This window comes from Polypterus senegalus, chromosome 11 (genome assembly GCF_016835505.1).
Source record: "Polypterus senegalus isolate Bchr_013 chromosome 11, ASM1683550v1, whole genome shotgun sequence".
Taxonomy (NCBI): domain Eukaryota; kingdom Metazoa; phylum Chordata; class Cladistia; order Polypteriformes; family Polypteridae; genus Polypterus; species Polypterus senegalus.
The window spans coordinates 101,055,264-101,083,254 of NC_053164.1; the positions used below are offsets into that span (position 1 = coordinate 101,055,264).

Genomic DNA, 27,991 nt, shown 5'->3' on the forward strand with positions numbered 1-27,991 from the left:
TGTCTAATTATTTTAGATTTTTTGTTTTAAAATCTACAGATTTTTACTTGATATTGTAATACAACTACACAGACCATGATGCACCGGGTTCACATCCTGTTGCAAGGAAATAACTTCCTTCCAGAAATCCGGAAGAGAGCAGGGTAGAAAGCGACTTTATTTATGTTTTCTTTTTTTTTTTGTTTTAAACAACGTAGTATTTGTTTCTTGTTTTGATTTGTGAGGGTATAGATAAGAACTGTAGCAGGTAGGGTAGGTGAAAACTGTATTGCGCTTGCTACTGGGTGGCCTAGACGACTTCATTTCACCTTTTTTTTTTTATTTTTTTTTTATTGTTGCTGGTTTCGTGCGGCATCGGTGTGATGGGAAAGAGATTTAAAGTCAAAAACGCTGCGGGACAAAGAAGCTTAACTTGTTGAACAGGATGTTTATATTGCACGCGTCGATTATTGTTTATCGTTTCAATAAATGAGTGTAAAACCAAACCAGTTTCTTTGAACAGATTTTTTAGTCGATCACAGCAAAGGCCTTTCTGAAATATTAAAAGTAAGACACGAAAGAATCGGGGCATTCGACTGGATTGTGTCACTGATTGCTTTTTATATGTACTGTCTGATACTTGAGATATCCGCTTTCTGCCTTTTGGACAATCAAGTTATTCTAGTTCACTTGTCCTGTGAGTTTTAAAGCAGTAACTAGCTATTTAAAGTACTCTGTCCTCGCGACATTAATATACATTTTTTAATTTCCTCTATCGTTGCGTGTCAGGACAGGCGTTTCTCGGTTCGGAGTTGCTCTGTCTGAGTAATTGACGGTTTCTTTTTTTGGAGATGTATGCGCCCTCGGCACCTACAGTACCAGGCAGTCGGCGAAGGCGAGGTCCAGGGGGTAGTGCCCTTCCAAAGCAGCCGGAGCGGAGTTTGGCTTCTGCTCTGCCCGGCGCCTTGTCCATTACAGCCCTGTGCACGGCATTGGCAGAGCCGGCCTGGCTTCGGGTCCACGGAGGCATCTGTCCCAGGCAGGAGCTGGGCGTGGCGGACGTGCTGGGACACGTGGAGGCCAAGTTATTAGAAGGTAGGAATCCACATTTTTGTATGTCTGGCCATCTTCAAATCGATCAATTTTCATATCTAGCTACCTGCATATTGTACTAACTATATACTTATTGCATCTCTCGGTTATCATTTTATAGCCGACTGTCGCTTTATCTAGCTAGCTACTTGTCATTGTGTCACCTGTTCATCATTTAGTTGACTTTCTACCTATCCATCCAGCTGTCTGTTATCATTTCAAGGTGTAGCGGCAGTTACAGAAATGAACAAACACAATTTGTTTTAATATCTCACTAATTATTTGATCATATTTGTACATATTGAATACTCCATTAAAATATTCACATGTGTAGTTTGGAAAGAGTATGTTTACCACTACATTTAATGACGTCAACAAAGGTTAACTGGTATCAGGCGATGGCAAACCTGGGCTCAGATTTACAGTGCATCCGGAAAGTATTCACAGCGCATCACTTTTTCCACAGTATTTTGTTATGTTACAGCCTTATTCCAAAATGGATTAAATTCATTTTGTTCCTCAGAATTCTACACACAACACCCCATAATGACAACATGAAAAAAGTTTGAGGTTTTTGCAAATTTATTAAAAATAAAAAAACTGAGAAATCACATGTACATAAGTATTTACAGCCTTTGCTCAATACTTTGTCGATGCACCTTTGGCAGCAATTACAGCCTCAAGTCTTTTTGAATATGATGCCACAAGCTTGGCACACCTATCCTTGGCCAGTTTCGCTCATTCCTCTTTGCAGCACTTCTCAAGCTCCATCAAGTTGGATGGGAAGAGTCAGTGCACAGCCATTTTAAGATCTCTCCAGAGATGTTCAATCAGATTCAAGTCTGGGCTCTGGCTGGGCCACTCAAGGACATTCACAGAGTTGTCCTGAAGCCACTCCTTTGATATCTTGGCTGTGTGCTTAGGGTCGTTGTCCTGCTGAAAGATGAACCATCGCCCCAGTCTGAGGTCAAGAGCGCTCTGGAGCAGGTTTTCATCCAGGATGTCTCTGTACATTGCTGCAGTCATCTTTCTCTTTATCCTGACTAGTCTCCCAGTTCCTGCCGCTGAAAAACATCCCCACAGCATGATGCTGCCACCACCATGCTTCACAATAGGGATGGTATTGGCCTGGTGATGAGAGGTGCCTGGTTTCCTCCAAACGTGACGTCTGGCATTCACACCAAAGAGTTCAATCTTTGTCTCATCAGACCAGAGAATTTTGTTTCTCATGGTCTGAGAGTCCTTCAGGTGCCTTTTGGCAAACTCCAGGAGAGCTGCCATGTGCCTTTTACTAAGGAGTGGCTTCCGTCTGGCCACTCTACCATACAGGCCTGATTGGTGGATTGCTGCAGAGATGGTTGTCCTTCTGGAAGGTTCTCCTCTCTCCACAGAGGACCTCTGGAGCTCTGACAGAGTGACCGCTCAGTTTAGATGGCCAGCCAGCTCTAGGAAGAGTCCTGGTGGTTTTGAACTTCTTCCACTTACGGATGATGGAGGCCACTGTGCTCATTGGGACCTTCAAAGCAACAGAAGTTTTTCTGTAACCTTCCCCAGATTTGTGCTTCAAGACAATCCTGTCTCGGAGGTCTACAGACAATTCCTTTGACTTCATGCTTGGTTTGTGCTCGGACATGAACTGTCAACTGTGGGACCTTATATAGACAGGTGTGTGCCTTTCCAAATCAAATGTCCAATCAACTGAATTTACCACAGGTGGACTCCAATTAAGCTACAGGAACATCTCAAGGATGATCAGGGGAAACAGGATGCACCTGAGCTCAATTTTGAGCTTCATGGCAAAGGCTGTGAATACTTAAGTACGTGTGCTTTCTCAGTTTTTTTATTTTTAATAAATTTGCAAAAATCTCGAGTAAACTTTTTTCACGTTGTCATTATAGGGTGTTGTGTGTAGAATTCTGAGGAAAAAAATGTATTTAATCCATTTTGGAATAAGGCTGTAACATAACAAAATGTGGAAAAAGTGATGTGCTGTGAATACTTTCCGGATGCACTGTATAAAACTTGCATACACACATAAAGAGGCTTGAAATGTGTGTATGAAAGTTGACAGTAGAATGTGTGGATATTTATGGCGCATGCAATATTTCTGAGAAACTAGGAAATGATGACACTCTTTATCAAGCAGGAGAATACAGCCAGCTGAAAGATGACTCATTCTTATAATAATTCAAATCACTGAGCTGTTTTGAGAATGAATTAACTTGATAAAACAGATTATATCTCAAAAGTGGTAGTTATGATGTACATGTATTTTACTTCCCTTTTAGGAGGATCAATGCTATGTGTTTGCACTGAAGAACATTTTCTTTTATTTTCAGTTTATATAGCCTGTATTACCTTTATCACTTCTCAGGGAACTGTCCAACAGGTCAGGAACATCTCAGCCAAGCATTACTCCATTGTGCCTGTCTTGTGAGGTACTATATCCTGTTTTCGTTTGGTGTGTGTGTACATACAGAAAACAATGTGCTTTTGCCAACTTGCAATTTGCACCATTGTCCGGTTCTCCTAATGTATTAGGAGCAATTGGCTACACTAGCATTGCAATATGGCCACCTAGTGAGAATGAAGCTGCATTTGTGAACCATAATCGGTTACATTCCATTAAGGTACAAGTTATCTGTAATACCAAGGTGAGACTGACAAATGTCATTGTTCAGTAGCCTGGGTCACTCTGTGATTAATGTTTTTTTGAGGTAAAGTAGCTTTGGCAGATGTGATGGTGCTGTACGTGGTTGCTGGCTTGATGGTAAAATAACTGGCTAACGACTCCTGAATGAATCCTGTCATTATATTTGTCAAAGGATAGTGGCTACCCGGTCAGATGCTGGTGCCTTACTCCTTTACCCGACCCTCAGAATTTAGAGGAGAGGCGCAGTTAAACCACACATGATCTTGTGTGGTCAGTTCCAGAGTGCAGCCAGATACTCTTGAATGCAGTAGGAGGGGTCGCACTGATTGAGAAGGGCAGCTGCTCTACCAGTCAATGAAGTTCTACAGCATTGTGATTGCATATGTATGAGGCTGATTAGCATTGATCATGTATGGTTGTTTCAGGATGGCAATAAGGCATTTGTGTACACACATTTACAAGATGGTGGTAGTTTATAATGGCAGATTGAGTGGAAATGTTTGTATTCAGGTTTTATAAATCAGAGATTATTTGGGGGATATGCATTTTCTTATTTTTTGGTGTTTGCAAATTTTAATGCTCAAATCCAAGCTGGGGCTCAATTAATGAAACAAAATTGGAGGTGTGGTTTAGAGATACTTTGAACAATAAAATACAAAAAATTTTGCACTTACTATTCACAATAAGAATCTGCTGATATGAAGCATGTCTTGCAAAAAAAGGGACCCCAGAAAATCTTCAATCAAGAATTGCTTATTTGCACAAACCTCTAAAGGGTTACAAAGTAATTTTAAGGGGTTTAGATATTCATCAGTCCACAGTTAGACACATTGTATGAATTATGGAAATGATTTAATACTTTGGCTGCTCTGACCAGAAATGAGTGTCCAGCCAAAAGGCACAAATGAAGAGTGCTCAGTGAGGTAAAAAAGAACCATATAGTAACTGCTAAAGGCTTGAAAGAACTGTTTAAAACATGTTAAGGTTTATGGCCATGATTTAAACATACACAAAACTTTGAACAGGTGAGGAATAAGCCACAGTTTTCCAAAAAGAAAAACAAAAAGATAAGAAGTTTGCCAAAGACCACCATTACACTTCATAACATTACTTGAAAACTGTATGCTTACTGATAAAACTAAGGTGCAATTTTTCATGTTGAACATGCAATAATAAATATGGCAAAAAAAAGAGAACATTACACGAGAACATCATTCTAATAGTGAAAAATGGTGCAGGGAGCTGTAGGACCTGGACAACTTGCTATCTTCAAGGAGGAAATTAATTCCCAACTTTAACAAGGTATCCTACGGGACCACATCAGGATAGCTGCCTGTCTGCCAGCTGAGTGAAGCAGCAGGACAGTGACCCTAAATGTCAAAAGTAAATCTACTAAATAATGGTTTCAGAAAAGGAAAATCTGTCTTTTGGAGTGTCCCAGTCAGAGCCCAGTCCTTAACCCAATAGAGAAGCAGTGGAATGAGATCAGTTCACTTCAGACATACTAAGTATGGCTGAGCTGATGCAGTTTTGTAAGGAAGAATGGTTCAAAATTCCTCCAGTATGTTGTGCAGGTCTGATCTGCAGCCACCAGATGTACTTGTCAGAGGTCATTACTGCCAAAGGAGGTTTGACCTGTTATTAAATCCAAGTTTTCAATTACTTTATTTTTTACAGCACACTTCTGAATGATGTTAGGTTGTATTCAATAATGACATGAGAGATTGTTCTTGTGTTATTAAAGTAAGCATATTGTGTTTGTAATTGTGACTTGTATGAATAACAGATCACATTTTATGACCAATTAAAAACAAAATCTTTCCATGGGTTCAGATACATTTTCTTGTCACTGTATCTATGGTCTTATTAAAACTACATCTTTCACCATAACTAGCTACCTATCTGTTGCCATGTTTAGCTACCGGTTGTCATATCTAGCTATCTTCCCATGTACTTTTACTTCTAGGTTTCAATCTCTCTGTCTAGTTTATTTTTATTTCTAGGAATCTGTCCACATGTTGGGGTGGCGTGATGGCTTTGAAGCTTGGGGTCTGTGCCAGCAATTGGAAGGTTGCTGGTTCGAATCCCATAAATGGCAGAAGTGACTCTGCTGGCCCCTTGAGCAAGGCCCTTACCCTACAATTGTTTCATCCTGGGTATGACATTAATCTGCATCCAGCCCTGCAAGCAGGTCCTCCAACTTGCAAGGAAAACTTTGGGGTTGGTGGCAGGATTGACACTCCAACCACTAAAAAAAAACTCCCACTGTTCCAATGTGGTTTTGAAGTGTAACCCATTGCACGGCTTCACTTGGGTCCCAATCTGGGTGGTTCGTTGTGTGGTGGGTGCGACGATGCTTTGTAAAGTTAGTGCATTCTTCTGAACCTGTCTACTGTGATATCAAAATATATCACATCTAGCTCACCGTCTATGGTTCATTTGTCTGCTTACTATCTTTAGCTTCCTACCAATTGTTCAGTTAACCATGCTACAAATCTGTTCTCATATCTACCTATTTAATTTATCATATCTAGATACCTATCAATTGGTAGACCATCATATCTAGGTAGATTTTTTAAGTCTCCCTTCACTAGATCCAAGCTTTCTAAATTTTCTGTAGTAATCTTAATTTGTGAAATCCAAAAGACTGTCTAGTCATACACATTTTGTGTTGTTCAGAGGACAAATTAGAGTCAGTAGTTTACTTTAGAGTTCAGGAAGTGATGAAACAGGTTAGGAATAATGTTTTTTTTTGCATTGTTATTGCATAAACAGATTTACTATTCCCTTTTGTGAGTTGTAGAACTGCTCATTGCCCTATTTCATTAAGATTTGTCCACATTCATTTGAGGTCCTTTTTTGAGTAGAACATTGTGATTTGTATGGTTTTTATCTGACATATAATTATTATCTTTTGTTTTCTCAGACTACTGCATGAACCCTCAAACAATCCTCCTCCTCCGTGTTATAGCTGCCTTCTGCTTCCTGGGAATCCTTTGCAGCCTTTGTGCATTTCTTTTGGATGTTTTTGGCCCAAAGCACCCAGCTCTGAAAATAACTCGGAGATATGCCTTTGCCCACATATTAACAGGTATTTATTTTCTGTGTGGCTTGATGTTGTATTTTAGTCAAGAAGGTCAGTTGCAGTGTGCATTCAGCATGGGATCATTCTGTGATGGTTTTGTCTTAGTACATATTTATGGTAACAAGACTATTAGCCGGTTTTATTTCTGTTACAGCGTGCACTTTAGTTGCATACTAGCAGCAGATCGGGATTAGCTGCATGCTAAGACTAAATACTGTTGCAACGTGTGTGTTTTGCAGACGGTGAAGGGGAACAGTGTTGCATACTTTAAAACCAACTCGTGTGTGTTGATGAATGTCATAAAATGAATACTCACACACATCATACAGACTGGATATGAAGAATTACATATATGAAATACAAAAATTGGAACATTACACATGGCATAAATCATAAAACATATTATAGCATCTGTTCTGATTTGCACTTCAGAATGGTGCAGTAATAAACAAGTTGTATTTAACTCTGTAATATAGAAAACAGTATGTGGTACATGTAAAATTTAGTATTAGTTCAGGTTGTTCTGCCGCATAGTAAAAAAAAAAAGTCCACTTTATAACAACAGGGTTGCGATAAAGAGATTTTGGCCCCCAGTTGGGAAAAACCCAGTTTAATTGCCTTGACAAGGGAAAATAATCAGAAAATAAAGATGTTATGTCTCAGGGCCAGTAGTAAGGCTTTTGGTATCAAATACTCCTGTCCTCAGCAGCTCGTTCACTCTGAAAAGCCACTTTCCAGTGGTGATATTTCTTTTATACTGTGAAACCAGAAGAGTTAGGACTTTGGAAGTAAGATGGAAATGATGTTGCATTTCTTTGGAAATGTCCTCTTCCACTCTAAGGTTGGAAATAGAAAGTGAGTTGGAGACTTAAAATTTTCTCCGTGTGTTCACCCAGACAAGTAACCGATAGTCTCTTGCCACACTCTGATGTTTGACAAAGTTTAACCATGTAATATTGGCAATATTCTTAGTAAAGTGAATATTGAAAGATGATGGTGAAAGATGATGAAAGTTTATTCCATGCTGTGGCCCTTCCAAGTACTGTGAAAGTATGTTTGTGGGTGTCCTCCAAATCTGATAATAAATTTTCCACAATGTGGACTGAAAAGAGCTTGTGCTGTGGTTTGTAGTTCACTCTCATTAGGCATTCTGGAAGAATGATTTCCAACATCTGCTGATATATACATTTTGACAATGCTTGGATTATTAACATTAATTGGCACATAATAGCTGACAATGAGGGCGGCACGGTGGCGCAGTGGGTCCTCTTTGCGTGGAGTTTGCATGTTCTCCCCGTGTCTGCGTGGGTTGCCTCCGGGTGCTCCGGTTTCCTCCCACAGTCCAAAGAGATGCAGGTTAGGTGGATTGGCGATTGTACATTGGCCCTAGTGTGTGTTTGTGTGTGTCCTGCGGTGGGTTGGCACCCTGCCCGGGATTGGTTCCTGCCTTGTGCCCTGTGTTGGCTGGGATTGGCTCCAGCAGACCCCCGTGACCCTGTGTTCGGATTCAGCGGGTTGGAAAATGGATGGATAGTTGACAATTATCAACATTTTCAGGGATGTGGCAACTGGATGATTATGATACTTTAAGAAGCATCACATATTTCTTTTTGTTTATTTTAATTCCTCACTTACTGAACATATTTCTGGATAATGCTGCCTTGTTCAGTGAAACAGCAGTATTAAATTTAGACTTCGGATCTACCTGTTAACACCACTCCATGTAATGGTTGAATATACTAATAATGCATTATATTCCTGATTCTTGAACAATAATATACAATAATTCTTTAGTCTTCCTAACAGTATAGTGTTTCTAAGAATTTTATGTAGAAATGACAGAAAAAAGTTGATAATTATGTTTTATTGTTACACTTCTGATCCGTGTGCATGTGGTTGAGTTTCTCTTAAAACTGTTTTATTTATTCAGACCTCTTCAAACTGAAAATTCCATTACTAAAACTGCTACTTTTATATCTTGTTCACATTTGTTCTGACATGTTTTCCATGGTTTAAGTGGAGAAGTGTGTAGTTGTATACTGCACTGAACAGAAAATTGTTGCTATATCAATATTTAAAATAGAAACCGCTTGCTACAGTTTTCTGTTAAGTTCTTCCATTGCTTGACTTGGCAGGCTGCTTTTGCTTATGCAGGTAGTATGATGACAGATTCACGTAGCAGAAAGGTCTTTTCTGATCAGGTCAAGGTTACACTGAAACAGTAGAACACTGAATAACATTGGAAAAAGCAGAACTTTTTGCCTACTAAAACCAGGGGCACGGGGGTAGGCGAGCGAAGCGCGCAGGGGGCTAGTCTTTTAAATACAGTTTTTCTTGTGGATTATATGTGTTTAGGGACAAATTGGCAGATGAATTTAAATGAATGTTTTGTGATATCTAGAAATTAAATTTTTTAGTTATAAGAGGCATTTCTAACAAGTATTTAAAATAAAGAACATTCTTGCTTTAGCATTTTTAATTGGGTACTGAATATCCTGTTCCTAGACATAAGTAACTTTTCTTAATGGTAGAAAATCATACACTTTTTTTTTTTTTACTTATTTCCTAACTATTTAAAACTGTGAACTGTAACTGGTATTTTATAGTTGCATTCCAAAAGAGGGAATAATTAAATAGGATTAATAAACACTTAAGAAAACACAATTTTAAATGCAGCTAATAACATACCATGTCTTCTATAATGGTTCTGATCTTTTTTATTGTGATCCAGACCTGTGCTTAAGTGTTACTATAGAGAGGTTTTAGTCATGTTGTGTGTGTCCTTAGTTTCACACACAATTTTATGTCTGTCTTGCTGTGTGCTCAGATTTCTAAAATAAAATCTTCATTTTTTTGTCTTCCAATGACAGTTTTGCAGTGTGCTACAGTGATTGGCTTCTGTTATTGGGCCTCTGAGTTGATCCTGTCCCTCCAGCAGCAACATAAGAAGTACCATGGGTCACTTGTGTACGTCACTTTTGCTGTTAGTTTTTACTTAGTTGCAGGGGCAGGTGGAGCCTCCATTCTTGCAACTGCTGCCAACCTTCTTCGACATTACCCTACTGAGGAAGAGGAACAAGCTCTGGAGCTGTTGTCTGAGATGGAAGAGAACAGTGAAGTTTATCCAGGAGATTATGACATTGCCAATCAATTTCAGCCACCCCCTGCTTACACCCCATAACTCTTCTGGCTTTGGTGGGCACCACTTTACATGTAATATAGTGCTGATATCATAATATGACTAGAGAGTCCAACAATACACACTTCTTCTCTTTCAAAGAATGGAAAAAAAAAACTGCATGTCTCGGGCCTATTACTGTGGATGGATGCAACAGATTGTATTGTCCCTGTCAAGAGCTGATAACACAGCATATATTTTTTTATTTGGTCTTAAACTGTGGGGTGAGCACAGATTATATTTTTAGTCATTCCCTCAAACCCGGGAACATTTAAATGGACAAACTTCCTTGTGTCAAACACATCATCTTAAACCTCTTTAAAAACAGTGTGTAAGAGTTCAGAATCGATGCACCTCATGTTATTGGACACTGCTGAAGATCACTTGCACATGTTTCTAATGTAGAAATTGAGCAGGGCTTTTGAAAGGTGCATTGTTTGAGTTAAGCAGTGCATTTGCCTCTTTTCAATACTCAAGTCTGTTCCTTTGAACTACAATGCCATGCTTGTACAAGTGGCTGCCCAAAAATTCTGATAGTTTGGGACCATGTTCATTGCTGTGCTTCTTTGTGACTAATGTGCCTAGAAATGATCAGATACATTGTAAAACGTATTGCAGAATAGGACAGATGTGATGTGCAGTTTTTTTTTATATATATAGTTTACTTTGCCAGGAAATAATACCCAGAGGGCATATGTGATTTGCTCTGCTTTTTTAATTGCTGCAATTTGTGTGCTAAAATTCCACTGTAATGTTTTGATTATAAACCTTGTGGCTTTGACTAGAATGGAAGATGGATGAATAAACAAGTCTTATTAATCAAACATTTCCCTTTCATCACCTAGCAGAGTGAAAGTATCATGCTTTGGTCCTTTTGGGATTTTTCATTTGAATCAGCTTTAATTATTGTGTGATTGAAATTAGGGTAGCAGTTACCAAAGTATGGTTTCTTTTGCACTGCAGTTTCTTTTTTTAATCATTGGAGTGTTGTACAATGACTCCTGTGGGTGGCACCATGCAGCCTAAAATAAGCAGAATCTTATACGGTGGGCATATATTACCTTTTTCTGGCTTACTCCAATTAATACCTTCCCAGGATTGTTCTGATGTGGAGCTATACATATTGGCAGTATGGCCAATTCAAAACCTGCCAATTTATGAACAATGTAGGAATGTTATGAGACAAATGCAGTGTGGATTTCTGATAGAAGCATTCAGGAAAAATGTACAGTCCGTGCATTACTTTTCTTTCTGTAGTTAAACATGGCTTTTTGAATATTAGCAAAGATATTTGATTACCGAATTATAGGAGCTGAAAGAGCTGTGGAATACTAGATTTTCAAGAGTCTCCTAACAGTCCTTCAGTATAATTGTACACATTGTATGCATACATTTTAAATTAAGTACAAATAAGTAGCAGTCTAGTAAAGGCCAATGAATGTAAAAAATCTAGTTCTAAATATTATGTTTTACATTTTCTTAAGAAATATCACAAGCTGAAATCTGGGTAGTCAAAGCTGACTGAAAATGCTTTAATTATATTGATAAGGAAACAGATATATGAGCACCATATATCAGGTCCTTGATATTTTGTTAGTTTGAATAACCTGTTAATTTGAATACATTTGTGTGTATTTTTTGTTTAGATTACTCACAAAAATACACATAATGTAAGCAACCCAACTTTTAGCTTGAAATAGATGTCTAGAAATCAGTTAAATGCATATTTGGAATAAGATGGAAACTTAATATGGTCATGATTACAAATGTAAATTTCTGCCTTAGAACATGTGTCACAAAACCTTTTACTCTGTCATCTTTCTTGCAGCTGTTTCATTGTTAAATTTTGTTTTTCTTTCTTTCTCACAAATAAGATGGCACTTGTTAATTTATACATTTACTCACTAATTTTTTGCATTCAGTTTTACATTTTTCCCCATTTACAAAATAATTTTTATAAATGCATATGGTAAAGATGCAGAGAAGTATAATTTGTACACAAGGTAATTTGATAACCCACTCTTTTGCGTGTGTATGGCTGGAAGTGTAACTGTGACAAAAGTGCACTAATGTCTAATAATCAGTGTTTCCAGCACTTTTCACATAATTTTTAGTGGTATTGATTAAATGAAAAGAGAAGCAAACAACTTTTTATCAGACTTGTTTCCTCTTAATCTTTAATAAGTTAATCTTTTTCTAAAATAAATTAATAAATGGTAATTTTCTCTACTTATTGGTATTGTTGGTAGAGCATAAATATGCACACAATTCAATGGAATTATTGACACATTTCACATTTGAAGCTTCTTATATTGATTGTATTGGAAAATAGTGTTTTTATATATTCCAAAACTTATACATTTTCATTGTACACCACAAAGTGATACTGATACTTGTACAGCTGTGAAAATGTTGTAGCCGAATTGTAATTTACCTTTCATAATTTATAGAAAAAAAAATCATATGTTTGGTCTTCTGTTTACTAGTGTTAAAAAGATTCTGCTAGTCAGTTTAACCATAATCCTAAAGGGAGAACCTGTAAGACTTAAAACTTTATTAGATTAACATATGAAGAAATAAGAGGCATCCAAATAATATTTAAGTAAGAGATAATGAATGTCAGTAGTCACTTGTCTACCATTCAGTTCAGATGATAGAAACTGGAAACATAATTGTTAGACTAATTTTGCTGCTTATTTCTTTGTATTGCTTTTAGTAGCTGATATTTGGAACTTCTTCAAATTCATCTAAATAAAAAGCTTTGTTGGTGCTGGCTAATAAGGATGCAATAGTTTTTCTGGGCGTAAACACTTTTTTAATGTATATATGAAGATTCCATTGTGTTGCTTGCATTGTTTAAGGCAGGAAAGCCAGACCATCTTCAGTTTGGTGGTATAAATGATTAAAAAATTATTATACCCATAAATCCTTTTTTTTGTGTATGTATATATATATATATATATATATATACACACACACACACACAATTTTAAGAATGTTGATTTGTTATTGATATTGCTTTTGGATGTTATAGAAGATGTAAAATGTCTGCTTGATGATGTCTTTTGAATGTTATATGTGAGAATAAATATTACTTTTTTGATTTTTGTTTTACTGATTTTTTTTTTTTTTTACAAAATCCATTTAATATTCATGTCTTTTTAAATGCAAAATTTTATATGTTTTCAGCTCATAAATGCAAATTAAATTGCATATGTTTGTTAAGTTTCTTGTCTTAATTTTGAGTAGATTTGAAAATGAAGTGGGGTGTGTGTGGCTTCTTGTTTTGTTTATAAAGATAACTGTTTGAAACGTGAGTGCAGTATTTTAGATCGACTTTACAGTAATTTAATTTGATAAAATGGCACATTTCACAAAGAGAAACAGTACTCCCTTCTTTTTGTTACATGATTCAGCTCCACAGGCCTGCTTTCAGATTCAATTCAGAGCTCTGTGTATGTTACACATTCTTTCCTAGTTGGTGTGGATTTTTCTCGTGTTCCACTAGTTTCTTCTTTCACAATCCAAAGAAATACAAGGTGGGTTGACTGGCACCTCCTAACAGGTGTCATATGAGTAAGTGTATTTTGTGATGGAGAGATACCATGGTGAAGACTAGTTTCATTGTTGTGCCATATCCTGCTGGATAGGCACATAAGGAGGAACATTATGGACAATATTAAAAGTCCATAAGCATGTGAGCAGAAGTAATTAAATGTATCAGAAAATCGTTTTTATTGCTTATTTCCTTAAATATTTAATTTTCTCTCTGTGTTTATTCTAGTGACATCACATGCAACATGAAATAAGCCCTGGGGTGTAAAAAAAAAAACAAAAAACAAAACTTATCAGCATTGAGAAGATGTGTTCTAGTAAGTACTGTTTTTTGATTGGTGAATCATTTGTATGCGCTTTGCTTGACTTAGGAATCCTGTGGCTCGTGCAGTCTCAAAAGCACATCAGATATGAGTTCAAGAAAATTACTGTATGAAATGGATATTTAAGTTCAAGAAACTCTGAATCCATCATTAGGAGCTAGCATCTGAGTAAATGTGCCACTTGATTGTGTAGAAGAAATAAACTGAAAATATATTAAAGAGAGAAATTGTATCCTCATCTAGGACCTGTTTGAGTCAGGAACCAGGCAGGAGGGAGTTTGTTCATTGTGTCTTTTATTTCTCTTCAGAAAATGCTTAAAGAGGGTGCATCCTGTACAGCAGTCTACTGAGGGACAATGCCATGGGCAGAGGTTATCAGCAAATGGTCACACAATAAAGGCAGAAGCTCATACTTATTGACAACTAAATTTACATAAAAGTGCTGATTTAATCCTGACATTTACTCTGATTGGTTAAAAGACATAAGATGTTTCCAGCAGAGAGCATAGTCCACCTACATATCCACAATAAATTTCTCATTTCATATATTTTTCTTCTTAAACATGTCTTATGTTTAGCTCTTACTCTTGTTTTATTAAGTTTTCTGCATACATGACACTTAGTCACTTCTTAAACCACCTGGAGCATTTTATGTTACCCAACCTTTGCATTAGTCTCTTCATGCTATTTCTAAGACAAATCCTATATATTTCTTTTACTGTAGACTGCATACCGAAAACTATGTTACCCCTAAATAACTGTATTACCCCTTGATTGTTCTCTCTGTTCTCCCACAGTTGCTGGAGGTACTGTATATATAGGCTCTACTAATGATTCATCAATCAAAAAACAGTACTTGCTACAACCTGCCCTCTAATATTTGAAGAAAGAAATTGCCAGTTTTCATTTTAGGGCGTATTTCATGTTGCATGTGTGGGTCACTGAAAATATTAAATGAAGAAATAAATAAAAATGTGAAGAAATAAGCAACAAAAATATGTTTTGTGATATTAAATTACTTATACTCACATTTCATGTTATTTACTTATTGCTGCATTTCACAGTAGTTTCATTTATTTGCGGGTTTATTTATTTTTACCAAAAATTTTCATTTATAGTTTCAGTCCCAATGAATCAGAACTAAAAAAAGGGGATCTCATTGTGGATGGGTTTACTTTTGACATATTGAAAAAACAAATGTGCTAGGACATTTTTCTGATTCTCTTGACTCCTTAATTAATCTTGGTACATCAACCAGGTTGCTTTTTAGTTTTTATTGAATTTGTTTTGTTATGAATGAATTAATCCCTTCATATATGCTTTTTCAACTATTAGTTAAACAAATCTGCATAGTATGGAGCAATAATAGCATTTTCCTTGAGTATCTTAAAACTTTGGCGTAAACCAACTTGGTTTTAACTTGCAAAATATTTCACATATGGAAGACACTCTGCATTATATTCTATTTATGGTTACCATATTGATAGTAAATGAAATACTGATAAACATTGCTTGTTAATTAATTATGATGCCTCTAATTATGATACCTCTAATGCCTCTTATTCAAGTACCTTTTGTATTTTAAGGACACTAACCTGGTTTTCCTTTGGTGGGAGGTTTGTACCAGCTCAGGCTTTGGAGTTCTTTGGTCAGTCATGAAAGGAGCAAGCAAAGCAATCAGGAGAGTTTGGGAGAACTGCAGAAAGACGAGAAGAGTGATTTCAGGTGAGATTTATAAGTTTTAAATCTGTATGTTGTGACAGATAGGGGGCGCTATCGCTCCCTTGAACCCTTGTCCAAGATGTCAGACACCAAGTAAAAGTCCAAATATTGATTTTATTAACACAGCACAGTGCACAACGCACCCTCCTTTCCACAATACTCATAAATAACCAATACACAAACAATCCTCCACACTCCCAGACACGTTGCCACCCTTCCACCCAGCTCAGCTCGCCGTCTGGAGGTCCCACAATCATTTTATATTCCCTGACCCGGAAGTGTTCCAATCCCCAGTCCATGTGATTTCTTATCACTTCCGAGTCAGATCAAAAGTCCATTTCTTCACCCCGGAAGCACGTCATTCCTCTTGTCCATGTGACTTGGACATACTTCCGGGGCGTATGGCAAATAAACATCGTTCCTCCCTGCAGTGTCTCCTAGTGGCCCCCATGGTATCCAGCAGGGCTGTGCATAAAGACTCCAATGTCCATGATGCCCTGCTGGTCTTCGGGGCACCTCCATACTGCAGGGAGGGCTTCACCTGGCGGTTTGGGGGTATTGGTCGGGATGAACGGCCGGCCATACACCACAATGTATATAATGCAAAGTACACTCACCCATCATCGAAGTACTATTTTATGTTTAATTAAAAAGCTGAAATTTGGCAGGATTGCACAGCTAGCGCAGTAGGCATCTGTTAAGAAATATCTGTATACCAATATTTAGAGGTAAAAACACCCCTACAATAGAAAACCTAAAGACCCCAAAATCTCAAAACTGCTTTGACAGATTTAATTAAAATTTGGTGACCTTTATAGGAAAAAGAAAATGAGCCAATCTGTGTTTTTATGTATCGATATTTATTGATATTATGCTAACGTACATGCTCTACACTACAAACGGATTCTATGCAAATGAACAATGGAGCAGAAGCAATTGATGAGGCAACAGATCCCATTAACCATTAGGGTGGACAGACGACTGAAGAAGGTGGCGTGTCGTAGTCGGAATAAGAGATGTAATCACGTCTGCCGTGTATAATCGGGTGTAAAACAGAAGGAGAAAGTACACCAAAGCTCAACGGCTAGCAAGCATACTATAAAGGCAGGTGAAGTAACTTGCTTAAGGTCACACAGTGTCAGTAGCAGGATTTGAACCCATACCCACAGTGTTTGAATTCCTAGGTCCAAAGCCTTACACACTCCCAACACATTGCCTGACAATAATATTAGCCCATAGTTTAAAAAAGTGACAAATATTTTATATAGGAAAACACTTTGTTAATTACTTAGTACTTTTGATACATCTGCTTAACCAGGGGTAAGCAACGTTGGTCTTGGAGGGCTGCAATGGCTGTAGGGTTTTTTTCCAACTCAGGTGCAAATTAGAAAACAATCCTTGTCAATAACAGATCTTATTTAATAGCATGCCTTGCCAATGTTTTAAGTCTGCAATTTCAGATCATTCTTGTGTTTTTTCCTCTCTAAGGATATTATCCAAATGATTTCAAGCCTTCAGTTTCCTTCTATGTATGTTATTAAACCAGATACTGCATGATGAATGCACACTGGTGTAAATAGAAACAAGTTAGATGAAAAACATCTGTCTCCTTTGTCATTTGCACATTATTGCTAATAAGGAGCAATTAAAATAGTAAAGGCAGCTATTTAAGACTAAAATAAGCAATTAAGGGTTTGAAATATAAAAAAGCAAGATAACTAAAATGAAGCAGATTTTCACTTGAGCAATAAGTGCTTTATCAGCAATAATTCACTTTGTGTTAAGCAACTGGTTTTGAACAAAAATCGGCCCTCCAGGACTGACGTTGCTCACCATTGCATCGAGTGTTCTTATCAGCTGTAATTTTAGAGACACTTTTACTTTACCGGATGCATTTGATTTAATGAACATTGTTTAAATGCCACGTTTGATATTGATAACACTACTATATGTAGTAAATGTATGAAATTTGCAAATACTGAAGAGACAGCAACAAAAAAAGAAAAACTTGCATGATTTTTATTGGGTAGCAAACTAGAAAATACTTGTTAATGCTGACAAGTGAAAAGGGCCATATGCACACAAAAGGAACATTATTTATAAATACAAGATAGTGCAGGCCTACAGGGTGCAAGCTTTTAAAAGTTTTAGTGGTTTATGCTGTAACAGACCACCTCTTTCTACAGGCACTAGGCAGATGTGATTACAAAGGCACAAATGTTGATGTATATTCTATTTATATTTTACATTATAACCTTAATAGCCTTTTTGTTTAGTTCCTATCATGTGCTATTGAGGATGCAGATTCAGTTATGGTCACCATGCTACAAAAAAGACATAACAGTTCTAGAAAATGTGCAGAGGAGAGCACCCTCAGCCTGAGGGGCAAATCAAACTCTGATAGGTGAAGGGAATTAAACCTCTTCAGGCTTCATTGGGTCAGCTCTTTAAAATTCTCAAAGACATCAATAAAATTGATCCAGGATGATTTTGTCCAGTTCATTATGGAATTGTGCACTCAAAAGACGCCAGTGGAAATTATGGTGCATTCAACATGGAAACCAGGGAAATATTTTCCTCAAGAGAGGTTGTTGCCTTAAGTGTGTTGATCTAGTTTTGAGCATGAAATAAACTGTAGGATGATCATGCGTATACAGATTCATTAAAAATTTGTTCAGAGAGAAACAAAACAGACTTCACTTTCCATCTGCTTGTCCTGATGAGGCTTATGGTGGCAACACATTGAGCTAGACAAACTAGGGCAGCAACAGCAGCTTATAGCTTCTCCTGGAGAATTCCTAAGCACTTTTAGGCTTTCTGAGAAACATTTTAGATCTGCTCAGTGTTTTGGTTTTTTTTTTCCCCTTCCCTAGATTTACTCTAGATTGAATACTTTCAGTTCGATTTTATTATATTAAGATGTTAAATCTTAAGTGATGACCTACACAAGCCACTGATACGGGTGGTCTAATCCTTAAACTGGTGTAGCATAGAAAATACAGATGAGGAAAAACGAAATTAAATGGCAACAGGACATCCGCTCATGAATGCATTGCTAAAGGCTGATTTAACTCAAACTAACTTATAATCATCTCCCAAAAGGTTTACATTAAAACTTAGCAAACATCGTTTCCTGTTGTTTACCACCATCAATGACATTCATTCTTAGCATGCTAAAGCAGTTCTTTATAGTCCATCTGTCACTGAAAAAACTCTCTTGAGGTTTTGCATTTTATGGATAGATACATTGCATCATCTGCATATGTTAGGTAGGATAAGCTAAATATGAATGAAGGGTAAATGTTTGAAGATATTCATTATACGCTATTTCATTGTCATTGAATTGTGTCATTATATTACGCTTGTCAGTTTATTTCAGTAACTTAAATAAAATGTATATATTTATATATTGAAGATTATTTGAGTCAAAATTAAATGCAATTCAGCATGTTATCTAGATTGAAATGCAACGTACAGTATATTTCCAAGGTTAAATGCACCAGGTTCAAAAACATTATGTTTCAATCTAGTAAACATTTTGAATAGCATTTCATTTTGGCACAGTCTTATCTTCTTATATAATATGCTACCGTGGCTGTCTGTTTGTCTGTCCAGGATTTTAAATCACCTGTAGCTCGCAAACCATTTGACCTATTGACCTAAAATTTGGCACACATATACTACGTGACCTCTGCTATCTGCTTTCGGGGTGATGATTGACCTCCAAGGTTATTCCTCTTTTTATTTTTATTTTATTTTATTGTAGAATCACCTCTCGGCAGCGGCTGTGCGGCACATGTGTACGGGTGCCATTCTCATTCCCTACCATCTTCGCCGTCACTTCCCCTACCTCTTCATATCTTAAATCATTCTTGAGGCAGATTGAAGACTTAAGTGCCAGCTTAAGTGAAAAATTAAGGAAAGTGTACTAAGTAATTTCAACACAAACACTGACTTAATCAGTTATAACGTGAAAAGATGCTGATGAAAGAAGAGAAAAAGCAGGCCGCCAGGGTGGGGAAAAGAAGAGCTGCACAGGAAGCAGCAAGCACATCAACCTCTGAGTAAATGAATGCTAAACGTACAGAGAAAGAGGATAAAAACTGTGAATGCTCAAGTCAAGTGTATTCTGCAGTAAGCCATTACTGGTTGTATCATAATTGAAAACATATGAACCAAATGTGTGATTGCTTTTCACTACACCAGACAATTTTCATATCAGTTTAAAATGCAGTACAAAAGCAAAGGGCATGTTCGTGTCCCTTGATTGTGTGTTGTAACTTAAAGCAAAGCAAAAGTATTGCATTTTGCCTAGTAGAACCTCGAATGTATTGTATTTCAATTGCAGACCATGCTTTCATCTTACCAAAACTGAATATAAACAAATGGCCAATCAGTGTCAAAAGGTGGGGCAAGGGGCATCAACAGTTAGGGTAAGAGACATTCTACTTCTAAACACTTCTATATGCTGGTGGCGGACATAAGTTTTATCAGTGTGGAATGTGGAATGATTAACCGAAATGGCGAAAAGTATGTTTTAGGTCTCACAGATAAAGTTTACTTTTGGATTATGTTGTCTAAAGTTATTGTATTTTAAAACACATTAGAATAAGCCATTCAGGTACATTTTTGATGTGTGGTTTGTTAGTGGTTTTAACTAAATACTGAATATAATAAAACATTTGTTACCATCACTGAGCTTGGTTTCATTCCCTCTTTGAAAACCAGATATTATATATTTTTCCTTCTTTCGACACCAAAAGGAATGAAATTATCATTTACTTTGCTAGCTTCCACCCTTCTAATGGGACATCAACTCCTATCAACTTCACTTTCATTAGCGCTGCTTGAAAACATGCCTCTTATCCCAACTCGCGATGCCCCTTACCACCCCCTTCCCATTTTATGCTAATTGGTCATTTGATTACAGTGATTTTGCCACAATTAAAGCAAAATTAAAGAATCAAAATACGATACACCTGAACTGTCACTAAGTGGATTGCAATAATTTTGCTTTGCTTTTAGCTATGAAAATTCAAAATGCTTTTGTATTGCATTATAACAGACATGAAAACTGTCGCAGTCGAAAGCAATCTATGATTTGGTTGATAGGCTTTTAATTATGACATGATAAAACCAGACCAAAATGCATATGCCACTACATTTCAATTTGGTTAACATAGTTGGATTGCATCTAATGTTGTTATAAATAACATTCTGTATTTATCTTACCATGGTAACATTTTTAACTAAGGTGGTTTAAATACAGGACTATAAGACTTTCAGACAGTTAAAGTGATCTGATTATATAACAGTTGGTTTTTTTTTTTCTTTCTTTTATTAGATAACCTTTAAATGCAAACACATAAGTAAAGCCTGCTAATATAGCCCAATTCCTATATGTTTTCTGAAATGCCACCTTTCAAGTGCATATTTTTCTGAAGTAGCTTTGTAAATGGATGTTGCTATCAGAAATCAAAAGCCCCTCTCAACATTCTCAAGTTGTAAATTCACCTTTTGTTATCCAGACCCTGTATAATTTACCGTCCTCAGTCCTGACTCCTAGCTCATCATTCCAGGTTTCTATGTACAGGTGTGATGATGCCACTCCGTGCAAATGGGGTGGCAGAGTGCCATTTACAGTTTCTCTTATAGCAGGAAAAATGTTAGAGCTGAACGATCCAAGTGTTATCAGACATTGCGTGGACCAGGGATGCCATAACCTACATCTGGGCAAAGGACTGGGTGTTGTGGGCATAGACATAGAATTACTAGACGGCGCATAACCAGCAGCATCATATGTCTACGTCGCTGCCATATTGCGAGTGGCACTGCTGTGGAGTGAAGTAATGAATAATGTGCTGTTTGGGATTGTACAAACCGCTGTACACTCCAAACCAGATCCCGGGGGATTACATTTCATAGGTAAGGCAGAACAATTGTTTTGGTTATATTTGGCCATTAGAAAAAACACATTTTAGAATCTTAGCACTCAATGTCACCTTATAATAAAATTAAATAACATTGGTAAAATTAAAACAAGAGAATGATAAATCAAAAAGCAATAATTAGCAAACATACAAAGATAACTGGCAACAACAGTGCAAAATTCACAATTGGTATGCCAGTTTGAAAAGATAAGTTTTGAGGGCAGGTTTAAAATGTGTTATTGAATGGAGCCGACGTATATGAGAGGGAAGAGAATTCCCGAGTTGAGAAGCACTAGGAGAGACGCTCGAGCTCCCATAGCACAGAGTTTGATGTGCGGTACAGAAAGTAGAACTGCAGATGAGGATCTGAGTGAGTGAGATGAGTGTCAGTCTGTAGGAGATCAGTAAGGTTGTGGAGAGCTTTAAATGTTAAGAGCACCATTTAGTATTGTATTCTGTAGTTAACAGGGAGCCAGTGAATTTGAGAGAGAACAGGTGTAATATGTTCAGTGGATTTAGAACAGCAGGTTATTATCCAGAATTTTGAAGAAATTGTAAGTGATAAGTTTTTGTGGGATGACAGATAGAATAGGATTACAGTAATACATGAGCGTTAAACGTTGTTGTTTTTTTCCATCAGAAAACCCGGTTTCCACGTCTACCTGTATTAGTTTAAATGGCACTCTTGCCACTCGCAGTAGGGTGGACGTACTGACGTATCGTGTAGACTGGGCAGCACAGTGAATGCGGCATCTACCTATATACAGAGGCGGCCTTTGGGGGTGGCGACTAGGGCAATCGCCCCAGGCCCCGCGATAGGAGATTCTTTTGTCACCGTCAGCTCATCATGCAAATATGCGGGGCCTCTGCAAGACATTCAAATCCGTTATAGACTGAAATACGGTACGTGGTGGATTTCTTTGGAAACCACTCACAAACGAGGACTTTTTACTTTAGAAGCCTTTCCCGGCATCTATACCAATAACCAAGAAAGCTCTTAGCACGACATTTTTGGTTTCAAAATACCGTAATAATTACGCCCTTCAGTTTCGGATTTACACTGGGTCAGCAAAGAAGGCGACGCTAATACCATGCAGGTATCTCCAAATGGCCTTATCTCGTCTCTTCTTTCTTGTCGAAATATAGAGTGAGAAGTCATGTTTCTTGCTTTTGGGTGAAAAGAGTGGTCCTCGGCAGGGCGTTCTTAACGGACGCCTCTGCTATATATGTGCATGATTGTAGGTAGCCAAGCGCGTGGTGACCAGGTTTCCCAAGTAGATAGACTCTCAAAAGAGTTACAAGGAGATACTATTAGGTAAATGGTGGAGGTCAGTAGCAATCCCAGTGGGAGACAGATTCTTGAAAAAAGGCAAAAAAAAATCCTCATTTGCCTTAATACCGTTGAAACGTTTAATTTTATTGAACTGCTTCCATTAATATTGCCGTGTCTTTATAGTGTTTCTGACCAGTAACTTGCATGGCCCTTGTCGGGTATGGATAGCTTTAAACGGCAGACGTTTGAATTCCACCACCGTTCTTTAGGTAGATTTAATTGACAGGCGCAGATGGCAACTTGCAGGCTAGCCCCTGGAGCTCCTCATAAGTACTTGAAGAACTGAACTTAACAATTAAACAAGTTTTTGGGATATACTGACAACAAACCGTGGGAAGGACGCAGCTAACACTGGGATTCAGAGATCCAGGCAAAATATAAGTGTAAACTGCATAGTTAACCACTGTGTCTAGTATATTATCACAATTGCACAATTCTGACTCCCACTGCCCTTCTGACAGCATGGTTTCGTAGTATTTAATAATGCGTTTTTAAATCCTGTCAAAAGGATACAAGAATGGCGTTCAGATAGGTGCATGTTACAGTGCTTATTAAGTCAAGAAAAACATGCACTTGCCAGTGGGTACGCACATTGACCGCTTTTATCTAACGTAAGGTAACGAAAAACAGGATTAATCAGGATATCCTGATAATCGGAAAACATACAAACATTTCTACAATACAACAGCGTAGAAGTCTGCTTGCAGGCAAACGTCCAGACAGACTCTCCTTGACAGATAAGACTTTAACGCCACGTGACGTACTCAAAGCGAAGCGACGCCATAAGCCTCACCTGAACTTGTGTCTCAGAGAGAGGCGGGCTATAGAAGCAAACTGACCAATCACATAACGATCTGGAGTGAAATGGGCTGGATATCCGGGACCTTATAGCTTCTCCTTGGCTGGATAACAGGGTGCGGGGCGTGTCGATGGGTCGGTTGTAGCTGCAAGGGACATGTGGGTCTTGTAGACTGAGAAAGGGAAGTTGCAAGGGAGACTTTGGGGTCAGGGCATCGTAGGGGGCTGCTTAGGGGGAAGAAAGTCAGAATTTTGCTTTAGCATAGCATTAAGGGAAACGGTGTGGCAAGAACCGCTTCTTTTAAAAGTTTTGGTTTTTGCAGTAGGTGACAGGAAGTAGAAGACTGTGATATTAACCATGATATATTTTAGGGAAATGATAAACTGTGCTTAAAAGTGAGGCTTGGTACTGTACTTGCACGTTTTGATTTCATCGTTTTGTTGTGCATATACTGGGCATTAAGTTTTTAATCGTACGTTACGGGTGTGATGCTGTCACCATTGGAGATAAGTCGCATAAAATTTCCTTTGTATGCTTCTGCTTTTCGCCCAACGGTGTAGAGATAGAGATAAGGCTAATGATTGCTTGTCCTTGGCACCTTGACGAGTGGCGGGAACGACTGGCAAAGGGAGCAAGCAGGCATAGTGGGAAGTGTAATGTGACAGGGTGCGATCAAGAACCATTAAGGTCCTTATAGCATTAGCGCATGTTAATCACTGTTCTTTGCATTGACAGAAATACCACTAACCGTTTATTTGCAAGGAATGCCGAAGACAACAGCTGGGTACTTCCCCAAACCTTGTTATATTAAAGGGTGAACATTTATTATTGACGAGTGCTTAGTTGTACAGTGCGTGATGGTCGTCTAACACCTAATTCAGATTTGGGTAAATTGTTTATGGCAATTTTTCCATTTGGTTGAATACTTGTTTAAAGGTATAGAATAATTTGGAAAGCCACATAAATTTAAAAAGATGATGCAGTGTTTGCAGAGAAAACCTATACCAGGGCTGTATTCTTGCTTCAGCTCGGTCCGCTTGGCCAGTGGCTTTCCTCCTATAAGGGTAGAGGGTGGGTGGCTGGTCAAAAAGATGGAGACTGCCCTTTTTTGGTTGAAGAAAGGCTTAGGAGTTGGGAGCGAAAAACGAAAGGCAATGGTATCAATCCTAGCCAGTCAGTGTAGTTATGTTACTGGACAAAGAGTACGACGTGCTTACCAGATCTGCGAACTCTACAGCAGCTTGTACTCTGAGCGCTCAAGGCGTAGTCTAGTGAGTAGTCTGTGGAGAAAATTTCAGAACAGGCATTCCAGGACCTGCAAGCTTGTGGCAGCTTTGGCTGGCGTCTTTATGTGGGAAGAAGACAGAATCCAGGATGAAGAACTGCAGAGGTAGGGTTTTAAACTAAGTGTTTTATTATGTAGAAAATTGTAGGGCCATTGAACTAGTTACCCCAGTTGTGTAGATTTCAAATATTGCAAGTGTCCCTTTTTGCAGTTACTAGATGCGAAGAGGGGGATGAGTTGTGTTGAACTGCATACAGTTATTTTCTTTTTTACTATGCATTATTGATACTGCACATCAGGTTTAATTAAAAGTTTTACTTTCATGAAGCATGCCTAAATACACTGCATATGTAATATTGTATTATTTTAGATACATAGTCATAAGGAGTAATAGTTTAGCCTGCAATGGATCCTGTCCAAGGATTGTACCTGCCTTGGTACCAGCTCCCCTACGATCCTGCTCAGAATATAGTGATCTTAGTAGATGGATGGATATTGTATTTCTGTTTTTAGTATTTAAGAAACATAAATCTGTAAAAGGAGAGGGGACCATTCAGTCCATCGACTCCTCTTGTTTAGCTAATAGTTAAGCTGTATATCTCATCGAGATTCTTCATAAAGGCTGTCAAGGTTTATTCTTCAACTACATGTTTCAGTAGTTTTTTTCAGAGTCCCAGAACTCTATGTGTAAAGTGGGCTTCCTGGCTTCAGTCTTAAATGCACTTTCCCTTAATTTCCATTAATGTCCTTGAGTACATGATTAACCCTTAAGTTGAAAGAATGTTGCTGGATTTGTTAGCGCCTTTGAGGATTTTAAATACCTGGATAATGTTCCCATGAAGCACCTTCTGCTTGTGTCTAAATAGTTTAAATTCTCTTGAGACTGTGAGAGTAGGACATATCCTGGGATACACTTGATTGCTCTCCTCTGCACAACTTCAAGCTCTGTTATGTGGTGACTAGAACTGCACACAAGAACCCAGTCTTAGTAGTGCTTTATAAAGTTTACTCATAACATCCCTTGATATAAATTCAACAGTTTTTAATAATATAATCTAACATTTTACTTCTCTTTAATTGCTTCTGTACATTGCTTATTAAATGAAAATGATATATTTAAAGTATAAAGTCTAAAATAGTTCTATTATATCTTTGTGTGTTAAAAGAGGAGTGTACACTATTTACATATTCTAACGAGCTTCCTCAATGTCAGGACAAAATTGAATATGTTATAGTGATAACTCCCCTTTCTTGTATATTTCAGAGTAGTGCTTGTTTTCATTGAATAGACCCTTTTGACATTTCGGTTTACTGCTTGTCGATATCACATGCTGCTCATGAATTTTTTTTATGTCAGTGCTATATACATTCCCTAGACTTAATAGTGCTGAAGTTACTCTCTATACATCCATTTATTTTCTTTATCTGTTTAACCAGTGAGGGTCAATTGGTGTGGGCAAAAACCTACAAGAATTAACCCTAGAGAGGACTTCAGTCAATTGTAGAGCACACTCATAAATGTGCATGAACACTTACTGTATTCATCCAAATTTGTGCAGCCAGCTAACCTAACACACATGTCTTAGGGATGTGCAATTGAACAAAGAAAAACTTGCATTTACACAGCCATTTTAAGGTGTGTGTTTAATAATTATGTTTTTAATTCTTATATGTAATGACTAAAAATATTTACCTTTTATGCATTTGCTACCCCAATTAACTACATTTTTGCTTAACTGATGTTCATGATGTAAATGTGGTGCTGTATTCATAAATAGGGTTTTTGTGCTAGTCATGATAGGAATCCTGTTTGAATATATCTTGCTAAAGACTGCAGTGGTACCATGTTGGACTGGGTAAACTAAACTTTCTTTTCTCCAGCTCATTCTTTGAAATACTTGGATGCTTCCGATTCAACTGAGAAATTTAAACCTTCTTGCTAAATTTACTTTCCATGCTTTAAGTTTGAGAGTGTTTAAAGGTACATGTCCATTTCTTCAACATAGAGCTCTCTTTGGGTTGGTGCACAGTTTTAATAACCCTGTGTCTGAACTTAAACAAGTTTAAGTTTGTCATGTTTACAACGTGACTGGGTCCTTTCTGGGCTCAAATCAGTAGGGTAGGGCTCTATATTAACTTAAAACAGTCAACAAAAAAATCTCTCATTAAGAAAAGCTTAGAAAATTATTTTCAGTGATCAGTAAATTGGAGGCAAGTCCAGGAAGTTCCAGGGGTGCTTTCTGAGGAGCAGTCAAGCGTGAACCAACATGCAAACATGAAGATAAGGCTTAACTTGAAAAGAACCCTACCAGGGATGTCCACAAAACAATACATTTTTTATGTTCCTTGAAAAGGTTCTGCATATTGTTTTTATGAACAGATGTTGCTCCTAGTACCGTAGATCCCGGAATATAAGCCGACTCGGTATATTAGCCAACCCCCCTCTCTACCTACTAAATTACATGTATTTGCCGATGTATTTAAGCCAACCCCCTTCTCCAAACAAAATTTTCTAAATTTCCTTAAAAGTGTCTCTTCGGGTATATTTATCATGTTTATCGGCATTAATTTGAGACTGCCGGCATTTTTGATGGAAACCAGGAAGTGATTGCGGAGAAGTTTGGTAAAATGAAACTTTTGTTTTGAAACTATATACGCAAATACAGTACATCGGCAGGTGGATTTCCGGAGACTCATTATAAATTTGATTAACTTAAATACACAATACAGTAGACCCTTGACTTACGAACTTAATTCGCTCGCGAAGGCTAACCCATAATGTGTTCCGAACCTCCCACTGCAACACTTACTTAACCTTTTCATAATAAAAAAGGGTTGTATGATGTGCATAATTTACCAAAAACACCGATAATTTTTCTAATGTACAAAAAGTTATAAAAAGTGCCTAGCTTACCAGAAGTAGGCTAGATTAAGCTAGGAGCATGGCGGAGAGCATGGTCACAGTGGCTCAGGGCTCTCCTTTTCAGTGCACTTTTTTGTTGTTTTTGTACTTTTTTTTTTTTTGCTTGTTTGTTCACGATCGGCTCGGCGAACATC

General features: G+C 37.6%; 2 protein-coding genes and 1 long non-coding RNA gene across 4 annotated transcripts in view; 2 read left to right on the top strand and 1 right to left on the bottom strand.

Annotated features, from left to right (window-relative positions):
• LOC120539379 overlaps positions 1-27,991 on the bottom strand; it is a 115,037-nt gene that overhangs the window by 2,300 nt on the left and 84,746 nt on the right. For both annotated transcript variants that reach the window (XR_005635593.1, XR_005635594.1), the window contains one exon: positions 15,461-15,561. This is a non-coding gene — a long non-coding RNA (uncharacterized LOC120539379). The remainder of the gene's footprint in view (positions 1-15,460; positions 15,562-27,991) is intronic.
• On the top strand, positions 104-12,176 carry tmem127 (transmembrane protein 127). Its single transcript, XM_039769384.1, has 3 exons — positions 104-1,074; positions 6,651-6,815; positions 9,680-12,176. The coding sequence occupies exons 1-3, from the start codon at positions 831-833 to the stop codon at positions 9,988-9,990; spliced, it is 720 nt and encodes a 239-aa protein (XP_039625318.1). The 5' UTR covers positions 104-830; the 3' UTR covers positions 9,991-12,176.
• The window catches only part of stard7 (StAR-related lipid transfer (START) domain containing 7), a 42,405-nt gene continuing 38,194 nt past the window's right edge, over positions 23,781-27,991 (top strand). Inside the window, exon 1 of the mRNA XM_039769382.1 lies at positions 23,781-25,039. Within this exon, the coding sequence (XP_039625316.1) occupies positions 24,624-25,039 (416 nt within the window). The 5' untranslated portion in view covers positions 23,781-24,623. The remainder of the gene's footprint in view (positions 25,040-27,991) is intronic.

Excerpts from the sequence above, each read along its gene's own strand:
- tmem127 (XM_039769384.1), top strand. The coding sequence starts at position 831 with ATGTATGCGCCCTCGGCACCTACAGTACCAGGCAGTCGGCGAAGGCGA. Across the intron at positions 1,075-6,650 it reads GGAGGCCAAGTTATTAGAAG|ACTACTGCATGAACCCTCAA; the intron begins GTAGGAATCCAC and ends TTGTTTTCTCAG. Across the intron at positions 6,816-9,679 it reads CTTTGCCCACATATTAACAG|TTTTGCAGTGTGCTACAGTG; the intron begins GTATTTATTTTC and ends TTCCAATGACAG.